Consider the following 18,602-nt stretch of genomic DNA (forward strand, 5'->3'; position numbering starts at 1 on the left):
CATTTAGAAAAAAATGAAGATTCTCTCACTTGCCCACATCGCCTACAACATGCTTTTACTCTAATAGGTAATTGCAAAGTTGGACAAGCAATATGAATCTTTTTTTGGGAAAAGGAAGTCAATAGAGTTCCTGACATCTGTAAAGCAGCAAATTGTTAGTGGCAATCTTGGCTCAAATGTGCCCTTCCGTCTCAAATTGTCTGAAAGGAAAAGAAAGCCATAAACATCAGGGACATTTCAGTGACATTAAATAATGTGGGGGTGGGGGCGGTATTTATTCCCTCATTTCTTAGAGTCACCTTGAATGTCATTTGGTCAGCACTGTAAAACTTTGAACCTCGGAGTTCCAAGATTAATGCTTTGCTGGGGTGAATTTTCCTTGGAGAGTGCCGACTCTATTCACCAACATGGTAGAAAGCTGACGAAAACAAAGATGGAGTCAAGATCAACATGAATATTTCCCCTTGAATTGAGCTGCCATAGATTTTTAAAGCCCAATCAGGCCGTGCTTGCTTAAAGAATGCTTTTTTTTTTCTTCTTTGCTCTCTCTGCATTCTGAGATTGGCAGTGTGCAGTAATTGGGAAAGATGTGAACATTTGGGAGTCTCTTCTTTCAGACGAGAGAAAGGCTGCTTTACCGTAATCCCTCCCCCTAAAGTGGCTGATCTTTGCTGCTCGATTGCAGGCTTTTTTTTTAATATCTCAAAACCTCTTAGCACATTTATTTAATTTAACATCTGAGATGATGGAGTCAACTGTCAGTTTTATCTCATTGTCCAGACAATTACAGGCTTCTGACACATTTTTATTTGAGGCTAGATTTGCTTTGAACCAGGGAAAGTGGATGTACTAAGCATCCTTAAAACACACAAAACATCATGTTTTGCTTATGCATATATTCATCTATTCCAGAAAGAACAAAGCTAATGATTATCTCATCAAAAGCAAGCACACGTCTTGCGGAGGAAAAAAAAACTACAATGCTGTCTGAGTTTACTATTGAGAATAGTACCTAACTCACTGGAGTTTAAAGGCATAGTTTATAGTAATATCACATTTTTCTTTCTTTTACTCGCTCTCTGAACATTTCTTTGTATGTGAGAGATTCTTATCCATTATTTATTTGAGTAAAGTTCATGAAAATCTTGCGGCGCTAGAAATACTTAATTTTGTTCAAGATCCAGGTGTCAGTGCATTGGCTTTGTGTTGCGTCAGACTTATTATTGTCAGCAGGACAGTTGAAGTTATTTCAGAGAGAGACCACATAAAAACATTTATCTGGGTTTAGGACATGCTTCCAACTGAGAGGACAAGAAAGACAGTTATTGTTAGTGTTTCAGCTGTGTACTTTTACAGTATATTGAAGATATGACACGCATTCCAGCCCTCTAATCAGCTGGAGTTTGTAATATATTGGTAACCCAGCAGGAGTGGCTACGTCCAGCCATGTGACTACAAGCATGCTTGCTTATGCCAACCAAAGTAGAGGACATAATGAGAGAAGAAGTCTACCCATGAAAAGGGCACCTTTTTTGGGGGGGGGGGGGGGGGGGGGTGAATAAAGAGTTTCCATGCTACTTTTCATTTACTCATCTGACCTTTATGAGCACAATTAGCATTTAGAAAAAAATGAAGATTCTCTCACTTGCCTACATCGCCTACAACATGCTTTTACTCTAATAGGTAATTGCAAAGTTGGACAAGCAATATGAATCTTTTTTTGGGAAAAGGAAGTCAATAGAGTTCCTGACATCTGTAAAGCAGCAAATTTTTAGTGGCAATCTTGGCTCAAATGTGCCCTTCCGTCTCGAATTGTCTGAAAGGAAAAGAAAGCCATAAACATCAGGGACATTTCAGTGACATTAAATAATGTGGGGGTGGGGGCGGTATTTATTCCCTCATTTCTTAGAGTCACCTTGAATGTCATTTGGTCAGCACTGTAAAACTTTGAACCTCGGAGTTCCAAGATTAATGCTTTGCTGGGGTGAATTTTCCTTGGAGAGTGCCGACTCTATTCACCAACATGGTAGAAAGCTGACGAAAACAAAGATGGAGTCAAGATCAACATGAATATTTCCCCTTGAATTGAGCTGCCATAGATTTTTAAAGCCCAATCAGGCCGTGCTTGCTTAAAGAATGCTTTTTTTTTTCTTCTTTGCTCTCTCTGCATTCTGAGATTGGCAGTGTGCAGTAATTGGGAAAGATGTGAACATTTGGGAGTCTCTATGTGAATCACAAGTGTATTTCAGACCACCAGCACAAGGCACAATAGCATATAAAAGCTGTGGCCTCATTTAAATCATGCTGTACTGTCACTCACATCCCTGTGAGAGTTCACCAAATGAGCAGGCAGCAGGTGTTTTCTCCTGTGGCACTGATGGGTGTGTTTGTACATTTTCTTTGCAGAACCTGATCAAAAACCTTCCTGAGCAGAAGGAGCTGAGCAATCTGGCCGAGCTAAAGAGTGAATACGAGGAGCTTTGTGAATCAGAGCAGTTTGGAATTGTGGTGAGTACTGAGATTGTAGTACTTAAAATCACTAGCACAACTCCTGCAGATTGTAGGGCTCCAGAATAAATGTTTACATAATAATAATTATTATTTTGTTTAAATAAGTATTATATGAAAGTGTTTAGTTATAGATAACCGTTAACAACAGAGCTTTGATGTAATAAATGGTACTGCAGTTGTGAGGTGGAATCGATAAGCAAGATCTGTGTTGTGGGGCAAGACTATAAGGTGGGTGTCATGCTGGAACCATAATGAAGTCAATGTTTATCTGGACGTTTTTCTCCCAAAAAAAGACAGAAATACTGTTACAGACTGAAATTTATGTGGCACAAATACTGTTCTGGATCATTAGAGGAACAGCATGAAATTGGAATATAACATAATTGAAAACACTGCACTAAATACCAATACTTAATAAAAATAAATATAATGGTTTGCAGAAATTTCTGGAACCACCTCTGAGTCAGTGTCCTTTCAGTGCATCCAATGAACTGAAGTGCGTATTTAGTGCATGTTGGCAGATGATGTACAGTGTTTGTGTAAGTTACTTTCAAAAAGTAATTAATTATTAATTACATCATCAATATTGTATTTCAATTTTTCTAATTATGTATTTAAATGTATTTGAACTTTTCTCATTACTTTGTCTGAAAAGTAATTTAATTACTCAATAAGTAACTTTATTATTCAATTTGTTAATTACATCTTAAAATCCCTATAAACCTTAAAGCATAGACAATAGAAATTAAATTCTTTATTCTTTCAATTTGAGTCAAACATGGAATAGTTTAGCCATTTAGTTGTAATACTTAAACATTTTAATAAAAAATGTAACCTTGCTTGGTTAACAAATAGAATTCATCAGCAAAATATCTGAATAACAAAAAGCTTAAGAAAAGTTAAACATTACATGTATCAAGCTGTAAGCATTATACTTTTCAAAGCAATGAGTACCATATTTCATACACACTGACATACTGTATTGTGACATGTATTGGCAGTCACTAATGCTGATTTTACTTACTCCTAACAAAAAAGATTTAACAACATAAAAAAAAAAACCATTTAACAAGCAGAGGGTTAAATATGCTGCATTTTACCTTTAGACAGTAAATGTAGATTTCAAATTTAATATTGATTTTCGAACTGTTCCACACACCAGCTGATTATCTGGATTCTAATAATTAATCAGTAGATGAATATGGATGACACCATGAGCAACCATCTGTTTCGAGCAATTCTGTAAACTAAAAAAAGTAATTTGGTTCCTGTGTTTTAGGTGCAGCTATTTCCAAGGTGCAGGTGCCTTACCCGGTGCCCATCATTCCGTGTGTTTCTGTTAAAGACATTACAACATCAGAAGCCAAAACAAAACAGTTACACAAAACTTGTTCACTAACATTATAATCAACAGCCAAACGCTGGGCTTGGCACCAGCACCAATAGTTTGATGAAAAAGAGGGAATATCACACTAAAAAGCATTTAAATTGTCTATCGATTTTATCTTTCTCATTTTCTTAGTCTTTTCTTCCCCTTTTCCTCTTTCAGTCTCTCTTCTTTGACTCTGATTCACTATTTCCCCTCTACTTTTCGTCACACTCCAGAGAATAACCCTTCACACATCTCTGTTCCACTTCCGCCTATTTCTCTCCTCCACTTTCTTTTTCTCTCACTCTGATACCAAAATCACCCTCCTTTCCATTTCTTTTGTTGTTCACACCAATAGCTCTCTACTTCCGTGTGAAGGATTTTGAGCTGAAAAGCAGAATGGGGGGCAGCGGGAAATTAGGCACAGAGAGAGAGAGAGCGTGCAGGAGAAAGAAGTCTGCCTTCAGGCTCAATGCAGGATCAGCGCTATTCAATATGTAAAGAGACTCAGTAATGTATAATTAAAAGGCCAAGAATATAAAGGGCATTTTTTATGACAAGTCAAATCTGGTAGCCTGGTTGTGACTGACAGAAGCTATGCTTTTGATGAATAATAAAGAGTAAGGCAGAGCTTTATTTTACTACAGAGCGTGATTAGGTCACAAGCTGGAAGGGCTTTTAGAATTCCTTCCTATATTGACAAATCTCATTAACGTTGGCCTTTGTCTTGACTCTGTCTCAAATATTTAAGTTTCTCTCTACATCAGTTCTGCACAGTGCACAGGTCTACACTTGATGTGATTCGCACCTGGATTAAAGGAATAGTTCACCGAAAAGTGAAAATTCTGTTATCATTTAATCACTTTTGTTTCCTTACAAACCCCCGTGGCTTACTTTATTCCATGGGACACAAAAATAAATGTTCAAAAATATGTTTTTATTCAATTGTGGCCAAATAAAATAAGCTTTTACCTTTGCTTGTCAGTTCCAGTGTATGCTGACAACTTTATCAATGAACTGAGGACTCTGTTTGTTTGTTTTGTATATCTGTTTATTTTCTTGATGTATATTTGCTCCTTTTTTAAAGTGACTTGGACCATAAATGACTTGGAAAGGTGCTATATAAAGAAAAAAAATCATTAATTCATTCAACAATGGATTTGCTCTACTATGGATCTCACAGGTGTGGCTTCCATAAACGTTTTTGTTGTCATGACAACTGGTGCCCATTTGGTTTTCTGTGAGTTTTGAACAAGAGTAATAAAACTAACAAATCAACTTTTTCAGGTACAGCATTCTTTCATTGTAAAGAGAAGAGCATTCCACGTAACATTAGGGGGAGCAAATGATGACAGAATTTTCATTTTTGGGTGAACGTTTCCTTTAAGCACTTCAATATATATATATATATATATATATATATATTTATTATTTTTTACATGAGAACTCTGCTTTACAGTTGCAGTCATGCACAGGTCTATCTAGTCTGATTCATATGCATTCCTTTTCTGATATTATGGCACATCTGACAAACCTGCCTTTGACAGCAGATTCACATAGGAATCAATTCAGTGCAGGGTAAAAGAACAACCCTCTCGCTCTCTCTCTGTGTTATGTCTTTCACTACCTGTGTCTTTGGAGGGCGTAATGAAGCACGTTGTGACAGTCTCCTCCTGTGACTGAGCTCAAGGCGGGTAATATACAGGCAGGCTGTGGAAGCACCTCATCAACACCACCTCGCACTGCTCCTTGGGGAAATAAGTTACTCTCAGCTTGTCTCCCTCCAGAGCTGTCACCAACTCACCCTCTTTTATTGTGATTTTCTCTTATACAGAGAAATCAAATCTGGATGTGCAGGGAGGAGGTGGGGCTGGGCGGTGAACGGGGGCGTGGGGCAGACTCAGGGTTTTTTGATTGGCAACTTGCTCATAAAGATGAATAAATGTGAGCGGTAATGGTACATCCAGACTCCGTCTCTGGGCTGCCTGTGAGCGTCAGATTATGCAGAAATCGAGAGTGAGAGTGTCTGAGGTCGCCCTCCAACAAGCAGCTCCTGTAGGATCCATGTTTTTGTTGTTTTGTCTCCTTGCTTCTTCCTTTCCTCCTCCTCCTCCTCGCTGTCTTTTAACTGAAATGCCATCTCACTCCAGCACCAAACCAGTTATATTGTTGCTGTTATTACGCTTAAATGTAATTATAGGTGAACGGCAGAATCTGACATTTATTTGTTACAAGATTTGTAGCAAAATGTCTGTTTACAGCGTTAACACAATTGAACGGGTAACTTCTTAATTTTGTTTATGGGCTTTTTTTGTAACTGTGCCACAGCTCAGACTTTTTTAACCTTGTTTCTGGTTTTATTGTGAGTGATTCATCAGTGTGCAGTATTATAAGTAATAAAAAAGATAAATAAATAAATAAATAAAGGTTTAGTTAGGTTGAATCAAAATGCAGTAACTTGCTGTACCTTTTGTGCTTCAGGCCAATCTAAATAGCTATTTAATCATCAAATGAATACAATAACCAGTTTCATTCTGAAATATTTCATATTCCAAAAGCAATATTTGTGTGTTTTGTGATAACTAAGGATGTTTAACTTTAAGTTGTTCTTTCTCCATTTCAGATGAGCTCAGTCAAGATGCTGCGTCCACGACTGAACGGGATCCTCTTCAAGCTGACGTTTGAGGAGCAGGTGAACAACATCCGGCCCGACATCATGAACGTGACATTCGCATGCGAGGAGGTGAAGAAGAGCGAAGGTTTCAGCATGATTCTGGAGCTGGTGCTGCTGGTCGGAAATTACATGAACGCTGGCTCCAGAAACGCTCAGACATTCGGCTTCAACATCAGCTTCCTCTGCAAGGTACCAAACAGAATCCCTTCTATTTGTTTCTGAAACTGCACCTTATGCGCTTAAATTCCAATCAGAAGTTCTATATTGTGTTCATAATAACATCCTGCAGAACTTTGATTACCTCATGGATCATCCCACAAGGGGTTTGAACCTACAATCTTTTGGGCACCAGACCAGCAAGCTTCAAATTTATCACTTGCCATTTAGCAGATAATTTTATCCAAAGCAACTTGGAGTACTCATCTTACAGGCACAGTAACCCTGGAGTAACAAAGTGGTGATGGATCATGGATCATCCCTTGTGGGTCTGGAACCTACAACTTTTCGGGTACAAACCCAGATCTACTGAGCAAGGCACATGCATATTTAACCTCAGGTTCAAAGCATCTGCTAAATGACAAGTAGAAAAGTAGAAACCTGTTTAAGCAGCAGATTTACATCAAGCTGAAATTGTCTTAAAAATTATGCCTGTTAGGTGCAATAGCCATCTTGGATTTAGTGATCGGTGACAGTTATAGACAAACTTAACAGTTCCACCCCAAAAGACAGTATTCTTCATAATATTATCTACTCTAATACGGCAAGTGTGTGTTTCTGTGTTTATTTATAGAGCTGGCAGGTATGCCTCCCTACTGAGATCATTGTAACTGTTACCAGAATGTGTATGAAAGCTGTAACTGCTGTTGTTGTGTATGTAAGACGGACATCTGGCTGTGTGTTTTACAAGCTGATTTGGATGGCGAAGCCATTTGGTCCCACTATGAAAGACAGACACCCCCCCCGCCAGTGTTCTCAGGCAGCCAGAACTACACCGTCACTCTTAGTTACATCTCTTTGCTGGCCTTGTCATCTATTCAGAGGCGTACCAGATGCTGCTGGGACACAGGTGTCCCAACCACAGGGGTTTAAACTGGAGCCAGTTGTGGCATATCTGAATGGTTGTTCTTTTTTCTATTTACTTTTGAGCACAGTCGAACCTGTTTCCAAAGGCCACTGAATTACAGTTTAACACTAGGAAATAATTTTTCAAAAAAGCTGTCGCAGTTGCATTTAAGAGTTTTATAGTGTGATTTGTAATCAAGGTTCGCTTTTACGCCACTCTCTAAAACACCTCAGTACCACCACAAGCTTGCGCTCATAAACATACGAGCCCTTGATGAACATCTCGCTTTCTCTTAAAGTGTGCTTGCATGCAAATTGTTACTTGATTAAAAATGAATATGAAGTATACGTTGTCAAAAACTGCATGCACATGCATTTTCATGAGGAAGTCCTTCACCTCTTTCTGTCAGCTCCTCTGTTATATTTTTGTTCATCACTGAACTTAAGTAGTTCTAGTAGCCTTGGTTGGCATTTGGCTGGCTGGCTGGCTCATGGTTCAGTAGTATTGCATTCCTTTTGTCCATTCCATTTGGCCTTTCATTCGCTATATTTCATTATATGAGCAGTCTTATGAATCAGTATTGCTTTCCTTCCTTCCTTCCTTTTCCTTCCTTCCTTTCTTCATATTTGTCCTTTCTTTAGTCTTTTCTTTCTTTAGGTTCTTCTTTCTGTTGATGTATTGTTTGAGCAGTGTAATGATTCAGTATCACATTCATTCTTTCTTTCTTCATTTTATTTCTTGTCTCTTCTTTCTCTCACCCATTCTTTCTTTTGTTATTTCTTTATTTGACCTGTCAAATGATTCAGTGTTACTGCGTTCATATTGGTCAGACTCACATTTACGGAACATTAGTGAAGTGCCTGCAGTGCAGACAGCTTTTCACTTGAGCACTGATTGGGCAGTTATTGATGGACAAAGGGAAATGCCCACATTCTCAATCAGTCCAGTCAAGTAAATGGCCCCCTACGTGGCAGACCTCAGCCTGCTAACGAGCTCATCAGGGAGGGCCGGTCGTGGGCTGACCCGTGGTCCATGACTCTCACAGTCACACTTTGTACCAGCTCTAGTTCTCATTTGCATATTCCTGAAACTTCCTTCTGCATTCTGAAAGTCCTTCTACTTTTCTTTAAACATCTGGGCCCATATTCACAAAACATCTTAAGGCTAAAAGTAGCTCATAAGATGCCGAAAAAATCTTAAAAACAATGTGTCAGTTCTAAATTTAGGACTCCTAAATTTTTGCTCCAAGAGTATTTCACAAAGCGTTTTAGCACTAAAACTAGCTCCTAAATCTGTGAAATGTTAGGAGTTGTGAAGAGGACTCCTAAGTCACTGAGACCAAGCCACAAACTATCCTAAAATGGCTGTTCCAGCAATCTGCCTTGGAATGTAAACATTTTAGAAACATTTTCGGTTTCCCCCTCGGTAGAAATCGCGGTCCAGGGGCACATAGACCGGACCGAAAGGACACTTTAGCATCGGCGATTAAAGGGGCAGGGGCCCGAGCCCGAGCCTGAACCCCCCGCCCCTATGCACGGCACTGCTATCAGCCATGATTATTCCACTCTGTTAATTAAAAGCTGTTTATATGCATATTCACTAATTGTTTACAAGAAGCATACATGAAAGAGGCTGACAATTAGCTGAACATATACTTGTTTAATTAGTTAATTAATTACTTAATTAATTAGTTTAATTTAATTAGTGACCCTTAGCCTGCATTTTAAAATATTTATTTGAATGTGCCAATTAACATTTTTTATTTTTAAACCTTTATTTGAATATGGCTACATAAAATCGTGCTCTACAATATTTATATGTATAAATCTCTGACAGAGCCTGCTCCTGTCAGCCAATCACTGTGTGCATAGTTAGTAAGCATGCTGACATAATCCATAGCAACGAGGTCAACCCCGCCCTTACTCTTAGTTTAAGACTTCTCTCTATTCCTTAGTAAAGGTTTATCTCAGCAGCTTTGTGAATTGGTTTTAAGAGAAAACTCTTAGCTAAACTTTTACTGCTATTTAGGAGAACTCTTAGTGGTAAGATAAAATGTTTTGTGAATACGGGCCCTGGTATTGTTAAAGAAACAGCCAACTATAGTCACTGCCACCACTGCCAGAAGCTTGCTTTTCTCACTACTTATTAGACAAACACTGCTCTATCAATTTTTAGGCAGTAGTAAACCGTCAACTGATTCCTGCAGTTCTAATCACAGAAGTCACTATACTCAGACATAATGTATTCATTGAAAATATATGAACTGTGCTAGATTTAAACCTGTTGTTTTGTAAAGGGCTGTCAATCGATTAAAATGTTTAATCTAATAATTGCATAATGTGGCGATTAATTAATCTAATTCAGTGGTTCTCAAACTTTTTACAGCGGCGTATCCCCTGGGGCATTTAACATTCTTCTGTGTAACCCCCTCTCTTCCACAGCAGTCACACCTTTTCTATTAAAGGACAGTATTTGCCCCCTTAAACTGATTTACTGGTGCATTAGTTTTACCTTTATAGAGGCAAAGATGTTCTATCCTTGTTAATTATATGTTATGTTTTATGTCATATTCTTAACATTCCATTAAGTGTATTATTAATATAATAAATAAAGCAAAAAAGTATGGCAAATCAAAGTGATACTTGTAGATTTAAAAATAAAACCGTCAATAGGTGGCGGCAAGTCGCTGTCTTCCAGGCGTCGCGTCATTAATTAATTCATTAATTCAGTAATGAAGCAAAATGTAGTTATGAATGGGTTATTAATTACTGACTCTCCAAATCGTTCAAAGCCGCATATTAGGTCACTAACGAAACGCGTCGCGTCATTAATTAATTAATTAATTCAGTAATGAAGCAAAATGTAGTTATGAATGGGTTATTAATCACTGACTCTCCAAATCGTTCAAAGCCGCATATTAGGTCACTAACGAAACACCACTGTATGATGCTTGGAGATGCACATGATACGGATTTCGTTGGAACTATTATTATTTCGTTGCAAAATATAACAAACATGACAATATTCTGTTTAAAATGAAGGCTACGTTTAAGATGTTAAATGTTCACATAATATGACCTTTTTTTGTTGAACTGTTGTAAAAACGGTCACATTTGCCATCGTTTGGATATTCAGGGAAATTTGTATTATTGCTCGAATTTTAAAACAATGAAAACAATAACTCGCACAGGGTATGTGTCTTTATCGACAAGTCGATGTTCCATCAACAAAAATCGATCTCAATGTACAGTGCGTGTCAATATTTGCTCTTCATGCTATTAAGTGAAGATCTACTTAAAGATACATTGAACAGCAGCGCGATTTGCTAAAGCAGCATATTCAGCTGGCATCCTATCACATGCACGCTGCTTGTGTGGATGCAGTCAGTTTTGACCTCAAAAGATTAGGTAAGCTGATTGGATATCATGTATTTGACCGTTTACGGCACTCCCATTTTCACATTAGAAGCGGCATTTTGCTTGTCAAAAAGACATTTTCGGTTTTAATGTTACTTTAAGTTGGGGTAGAATTAAATGAATGCCAAAACTCAGAATTTTGTTTGCGTACCCCCTCCGTCACCTCGCATACCCCAGTTTGAGAACCACTGATCAAATTAATTGGAAATTAAATTTGGCTGTGAAAATACCCTCCAAAAGATAATTAATTTTAAGCCATTATTGTGTTAATGAGAAAAGTATCAAGCAGTCAAAGTAGCTTTAGCGAGAAATATTTTATTTGATTCAACATAACATTTGTTACACAAGCATTTATGCTATAACGGCCTAACATAAACTATGGAACATAAAATAACATGAGTAAGTAATTGAGTCATTCATTCACTCGATTCGTTTAAACTGCTGATTCATTCAGGAATTAAGTAAATGGCTCTCTTTATGAATGGTTCATTGAATCATTGGTTCACCTGATTCGTTCAAAACGTGGATTCGTTCAGAAATTAATCACAGCTGTGTGTTGCTCTGAAATGCACAACGGTTCTGCTGTGGTTTTGTAGGTAATATTTTTGTTGGCAAAATTGAGCAAAAACAGAGAATATTGTAGTTAAAATATTAAATATATAAATATATATAAAATATATAATTATTTTTCCTTAACTAATTAATTAAATTAATGCACTAAAATTACAGCCCTTTTATATGTAATCCAGCATCATATCTGCATTGTTTTTAATTACATCTCTTAAAAATTTGATCCCCCTAAATACTAGATATGTGGTTGCATGCACTTTTTGAGACAGTATATCAAGTACAAATTTTGAACCGAGCCTGCTCCATGTCTGTTTTTTTTGGGCATGGGTGAAACGTGTTTTCATCTATGGAGATCCAATAGCTTTGACCATCATCTCTCAGAGACACACAAGGCATTTTGTTCTTTTAAGCTTCAGTTAACTTTAATCTTACAGAAGTATGTGTGACTGTAGAAAGTAACCTTCTGTTGTGGATTCTTGACTCCCTGTCATATACTTTTCAAAAAAGTAACTTCTGTAGTGAACATTTGACATATTTCAGGAAATGTAGACTCAGAGGAATGCACACAAAGATTATGGCAACTTCAAATGAAATCAACCATGTGGGAAAAGGCTTACTCCACAGCAAAGCCCCTTTCAAAGCTACAAGCATGAAAAGGTGTTAAATTACAGATAATATTAATTAAATCTGGATTTGCTCGTTGCTTTTGGGGTTGTTTAAGCATGATACTTTCCAGGAGAGATGTCAGAAGAGTTTATAAAGAGTGAACCTTTATTTTGGCTTTTTTTTTATTTTTTATAATCTTTCCACAACAGATCGGATGTCTTCAGTTGGCACTGCTTTGTAGTTTCAGTCTGTATGTTGGCAACTTGTAGATTGAAGAGAAGAAAGGGAAATATACTAGGTTGAGAAGAACGCTGTTCTCCCTCATATATGTTCATTTCTCAGTGTGTTAGAGATTCTCCCAGTGCTGGTTGTCTTTCTCACAGATCTGGCATGGATGGTGAGCTTACGGACAAATGAACTTCCTGAGCTACCTCACTCCCCACCCCAAAACTGCCAGAGGTGTAGCCTGGGGCTCTCTGATTTTCACTTGTCATTCTTACTAAGCAAACTTGCCTCATGGCAGGCTCTGAGCTTTTAGATTAGTCTATTGGCTACCATTCCAGTCCAGGCTGTCTGCCATTGGGAGGAAAAATATGCCAGTCGCCAGCAGCGTCTCGATATCTCTTTCTTCTGCCATGCCCCTCAGCTGATGTGTGCTGAAGTGTGACTTTCCCATAGTTTCCTTGACTAAATAAAACACAAATTACTGCTGCGTAGATCTATGAACAATCAATGCCTGTAAACTGGAGGTCCTTTGGCAAAATGTGTAATTGAGCAATCAGAGATGACAGTCCTTTAGGTGGTCTGAGATTTCTTGGTCCCCGTTGTCTCTCATGTCTGGTATTAGCTAATTGTTCTTGAGGATTTATATATTTTGAATGTCTTGATGGAGGTTGATTGTTATTCTGTGGAACTCCTCAACATGCTTCAACGAATATTGAAATGGGTGGATTGGGTACGTTCAAGTATACTAAGTAGACAGGCCATCTTTCTCTATTTCTCTATCACTTTCCCTCTTTATGTATTTGTTAAGAGTACAGTTTTAAATGACCGAGCACCTTCAGACACACTGACATTGGAAAAATAACAAATTTTAGACATTAACTTTGACAGTATCCTCATAAAGAGATTCTTCTGAAACATTGGCTGAATTCAAATTATAGTATCAGTACAGAAAAGCCCCTTTGCATTATCACAGTGAGGGAACAATTCAGTTAGGAATGTAATAGCTTTAACACAATGAATATTTCGAAGGCTATGACTCACCATGCTTAACAGTGTGGGCTGTGCTTGTAAATTACATTTTCAAATCGGTCGCCTAGGCTTTCTTATTGGCAATCCAAGTCCAGATTTATGACAGAAACGGGTGGCCAAGAGGTAACACATCAAGCCTTGCTGGCAGCATGTGATGAGGGGCACCTGATGCCTGTTGTGCCTCATCGCTTCTGCCATAATCCAGCATCACATCTCTGCTTTGCCGAGACTGATCTTCCCCCGTGCACAATTTTCAGAGCCAGGCTGCCGCAATTCAATGACTCTTCCACTCTTGATAGTACAACCTGATAGTAATACACCGATATCAGTCAATATTTGGCCATTATGAGATTATAAGCAGATTTCTGTGTCTGCCTGGTTTATGTTAGTTCCCCCCTTTTCATGTACGCTCCAAAACGTACATACAGCATTCTCTTTTTTCTAATTTAATTTGTGAATTAGAATTTTCTAATTTTACAATTTTATATACAATTACATGTTATATAATAGTTCATATTTAAAAAAATAATGCAATTGCTATTAACATATTTTATATTAGAAATAATAATATATATATATATATATAGTGTGTGTGTATATATATATATATATATAGTGTGTGTGTATATATATATATATATATAGTGTGTGTGTATATATATATATATATATTAAAAAAGTATATATTATATTATATCATATTATATATTATATTATATTATAATATATTATATTATTTGCTTGAAGACGTATACAACGTATTATGACAGATGTATACAATTTCCAGCAAAATCTGCCCTGACAGCTTTAAAATTTTAATAATTATTTTAAGGTTATCAAAGTGTACACTATTTGTGTAGAGACATGGTTTGGAAGATATACTTTTTTTTCTGTACTGTTTCATTAATAAAATTTATATCATGACAACTCTCAGAAGATTTTAGCTTGGTAATGGATGTGACAATGTTAATGTATTTGGTCTTGGCGGAATAGGTCCTCAACGCAGCTGCTGCTGAATTGCTGCTGCTGTTGGCTATCGCTGTTGTTGTAGATTATTGCAGCTGCTGCAAAGCAAGTATACAGGAACTTGCAAGTGCCAATACATATGCAGATATGGTGCTCTGAGTATTTAAGACATACTGCAGCTGCACAAGTTGCATATACAGTATATTAACCTGTAGCAGATCTATGCAGGTGGAGCTGGGGAAGGTGGAGGGTGTCGGAGGAACTCTGAAAGCGCACAGCGAGATGCTCTAGTGAATGCTAGCCAGCCATATAAATGTAAAGCAGTAAGCTCAATCCCTGATTCATCAATGTTTGAAAAAGTAACGAACATCCACGTAATCACAGAGACACAGAAGAACAAGAGGAAAGAGGCATGGGAGTAACAAAATGGAAGTGCCTTGACTGGAAAATTAGTGGAACATCATAACTTAAAGTAAATTAGATTATTCAATTTCAAACAAGATTACCAGAGAAGCTGACACAACTGATGTGGTACGTGCCAAAAAATGTCTGCTTCACTAATTTGATATAAATCTCTCTCTCTTTCTCTCAATGGGACTCCATACTGTGTTGTCCACTGTTTGCAGAATTGTTGGCTGCAAATCTGCCCACCCTGTGCTCTGCTTCTATTTTGTCAATAGGTTTCACCTCACAGTGCTAATCAGCTCACAGTTTGTGTCAGATAAAATTAATGACTGGTTAATCACCTTAAACCTATGTGTTTTACCTCTTAAAGGGTCAATGCTTCTTCCATTTTTTTGCCCTCTATTTTTCTCTTATTCACCCTCTCTGTCTTACAGGATATAAACAAGACACACACTTTTTTCAGAACCTAAAGAGCTGGATGCAAACTATAGAATAACTGCAATTATAACGTTTTAATATAAATTCTAATTCTATGGGAATAGGGAAGTCCACAACACAGATATAACAGTAAAGACAGAGAGGAATGATTTTGTTGAAATCACTTTCCGAATGTTTGTTTTTTTCCCACCGGATGAACGGTTGAAACATTGACAGCCAGTCAGAATCCACCTGATTTCAAAGAGCTCGAGCATTTAAAGCGACAGACTTCAGCTCACACTTATGATAATGCAAAGTCTAATAATAAACAGGTTGTTATTGTATGTTGGTGTGGAGGCTTATATAGTTATCCTTAAAGTTATATTTAAAGAAATTGTTCCTGATGTTAATGGGTGTTAAGGCAGTATCCAACTGTCATGGATCCGCATAAATGTCTGGATAAAACACACCACATAGGTAGCTACTTTTTGTGGCACACAACTCACAAATAATTTCAGTAGTTTGATGTTAGTATGTTGCTAAGGTAAAGGCATGATAATCTAATAATTCTATGGGAATAGGGAAGTCCACAACACAGATATAACAGTAAAGACAGAGAGGAATGATTTTGCTGAAATCACTTTCCGAATGTTTGTTTTTTTCCCACCGGATGAACGGTTGAAACATTGACAGCCAGTCAGAATCCACCTGATTTCAAAGAGCTCGAGCATTTAAAGCGACAGACTTCAGCTCACACTTATGATAATGCAAAGTCTAATAATAAACAGGTTGTTATTGTATGTTGGTGTGGAGGCTTATATAGTTATCCTTAAAGTTATATTTAAAGAAATTGTTCCTGATGTTAATGGGTGTTAAGGCAGTATCCAACTGTCATGGATCCGCATAAATGTCTGGATAAAACACACCACATAGGTAGCTACTTTTTGTGGCACACAACTCACAAATAATTTCAGTAGTTTGATGTTAGTATGTTGCTAAGGTAAAGGCATGATAATCTAATAAGTGCAAAAATCCATGGCACACACATATGTGCAAATTAATTATTTTTTTTATAAAATTAATACTTTAATACTTGCAGTACTCATAATCAACATTTCTTTCTATTTATCCAAAAAGAGTATCTTTGTAGGCAGTGTAATTAAGTTGCCTACCTTCTAGGTCACTTTGCGTCAGAAGCGTTCCTGTGATTGTGTCTTAATATACTGCTTCTGTAGGCAGCTCACTATGTTTTGGCACAGAGCATTTGTTCATGTCATTTTCCATGAGCTGAATCATACAAACCTTAGACCTCAGATGTCTGCTCCTTCACGGCATGGAGAAAGTACCCAGTTATATCATCTCTTTCCCTCTGCATAGTGCTGATCTTACTTGGCAGATGAAAACAAACATGCACAGTAGCGGCTTTCTGTAATGACAGTTTGGGGCATAATAATAAACAAATTAAAATTTGAAATGCATGAAATTAAATTGTGATTACCCAATGTGAGCAGATGATTGATCCCCATCTAATGAAAGTGTGAGTGTGCTGCATCCTCACACGTGAGAAAGGGATGTGGGGAAGCTTGGCTGCGGGGTGTGTGAGGGGGAACGGACACAGTGTGGAGGGCCGTGCTAATTAGCTCTCTCGCCATGTGTCTCCAGCAGCAGTGCAGTCACAGTGGGGAATGATTACGGAACAAGTTGCCGGTGCACTGACGTGGAGACACCGGCAGACGCTCACACTTGCCCTCCCTCTCTATTCCCGTTCCAACCCACCCATCCCTTGGTAGTTCTTCACATGAGATTGATTTAACATGCCCCTGTCATTCATTCCCATGTATTTCTTTTGTGTGGTACTTGTCACATGGTTTCAAACAGTGAGTGGCAGCGGTTTCAACTGGCAGACTGTTGCAGAAGTTACTCTTGCCAACCTTGTTATAATCCACAGTGAACTCTTTTGCTCCACGGGAGGTAGAAAAGCCATTGTCCATAGCAACAAGTGCCATTGAGGTGTCTTTATTCTCAAATTATGAAGACGAGGTCCAGCTGAAGCCAATAAATATCTGAATCTTTAAACATGTTATTCACAGAAAGATTGAGCATCAATTGAACGTGCCATTCACGGAAACCCTTGTGGTTTGATTGCTGGTAATTTTAAGGACATTATTCGGGCTCTTGTGAAATTAACCTTGCTATTACATGTCCATTGAAAATGAGACCAATATAATGTTCCTCGCATGTCCATGTCAATTATTGCAGGCTCAGATTTCGCGGCAGTCATTACATATTCGCCCTCATTTGGTATTCCCTTCACTGGCCATTAGGCTGATGTGATTAGCACTGAAAGTCTGGCAATAATAACTGCCACTTAAACCTTTCAACATTACTGGAGGTCTGTCGTATTGCACAGTTTTAAGGTGCAAAACAGCAATATACATTGGAGCAGTGAGCACCCAAGAGGTCAGTAATTCACTTTAATGACTTGAGATATAAATAACTAATGTAACTAAAAAATAAAAAAATAATTTCTTTGCAGAGGTTGATGATGAGCCTGAAACTGTATTTAATTTTTTCCTCCCAGATACAGACCCAGCATCAGTCTGGAAGTTACATTTGTCATGATGTTGTAAAAATGACCTCCTAAAAAGAAGCTCCTTTTATTTTAAGTGTTCCAGTTTCAGGCATGAAACATTTTGTTTAATAACTTGAGAAATATATTCTTGTCAAGATTTTCTTGCATTTTCTTAGCAACATACAACATTTTCTGGCTGTGCTAAAAGAAGGAAACAGTTCTGCACAGATGTTTTTTTAATGCAAATTATTAATGTAATAATTAGTGTAAATTACAAAAATATTTTCCTTTTCTGATTTCTGTTGACTGAAATAGAAAAAATAATACAAAAATAAAGACAAAATTATTTTCGATTATGAACTGATAAATGTGCTACTGATATAATAACCCAGATTAAACCAGGGTTATTATAGTTGACTAGAACTAAAACAAACTAAAACTATAAAAAAAGATCAAATAAAACAAGTGTTAACTGAAAAAAGTATTTTGTCAGTGTGTGTGTGTGTGTACAGTGGGGAAAAAAAGTATTTAGTCAGCCACCAATTGTGCAAGTTCTCCCACTGTTTTTTTGTATTATTTAGTTAAACAGTTTATTTAAAACGTAAAAAATAACAAATTTAGAAATATATGTACAGTATATTTTATATATTTTCACAGTCTGTAAATGAATAATTTTTGCAGTTTTTATAAATAGTCTGCATGGACTGGGGAATCTTTGCATTGTGAAAAGCCACCTATTTCAGAAGAGGAAAGCCGTTCCTGTTTTCCATCACATCACC

At 37.4% G+C, this 18,602-nt stretch overlaps 1 protein-coding gene across 1 annotated transcript in view; it reads left to right on the forward strand.

The window, feature by feature from the left end:
• Window positions 1-18,602, forward strand: part of LOC107554828 (protein diaphanous homolog 2-like) — a 255,638-nt gene that overhangs the window by 99,809 nt on the left and 137,227 nt on the right. The window contains exons 3-4 of the mRNA XM_016237459.1: window positions 2,407-2,508; window positions 6,504-6,743. Of these exons, the coding sequence (XP_016092945.1) occupies window positions 2,407-2,508; window positions 6,504-6,743 (342 nt within the window). The remainder of the gene's footprint in view (window positions 1-2,406; window positions 2,509-6,503; window positions 6,744-18,602) is intronic.

This window comes from Sinocyclocheilus grahami, unplaced genomic scaffold (assembly GCF_001515645.1).
Source record: "Sinocyclocheilus grahami isolate Dianchi unplaced genomic scaffold, SAMN03320097.WGS_v1.1 scaffold515.1, whole genome shotgun sequence".
Lineage (NCBI taxonomy): Eukaryota > Metazoa > Chordata > Actinopteri > Cypriniformes > Cyprinidae > Sinocyclocheilus > Sinocyclocheilus grahami.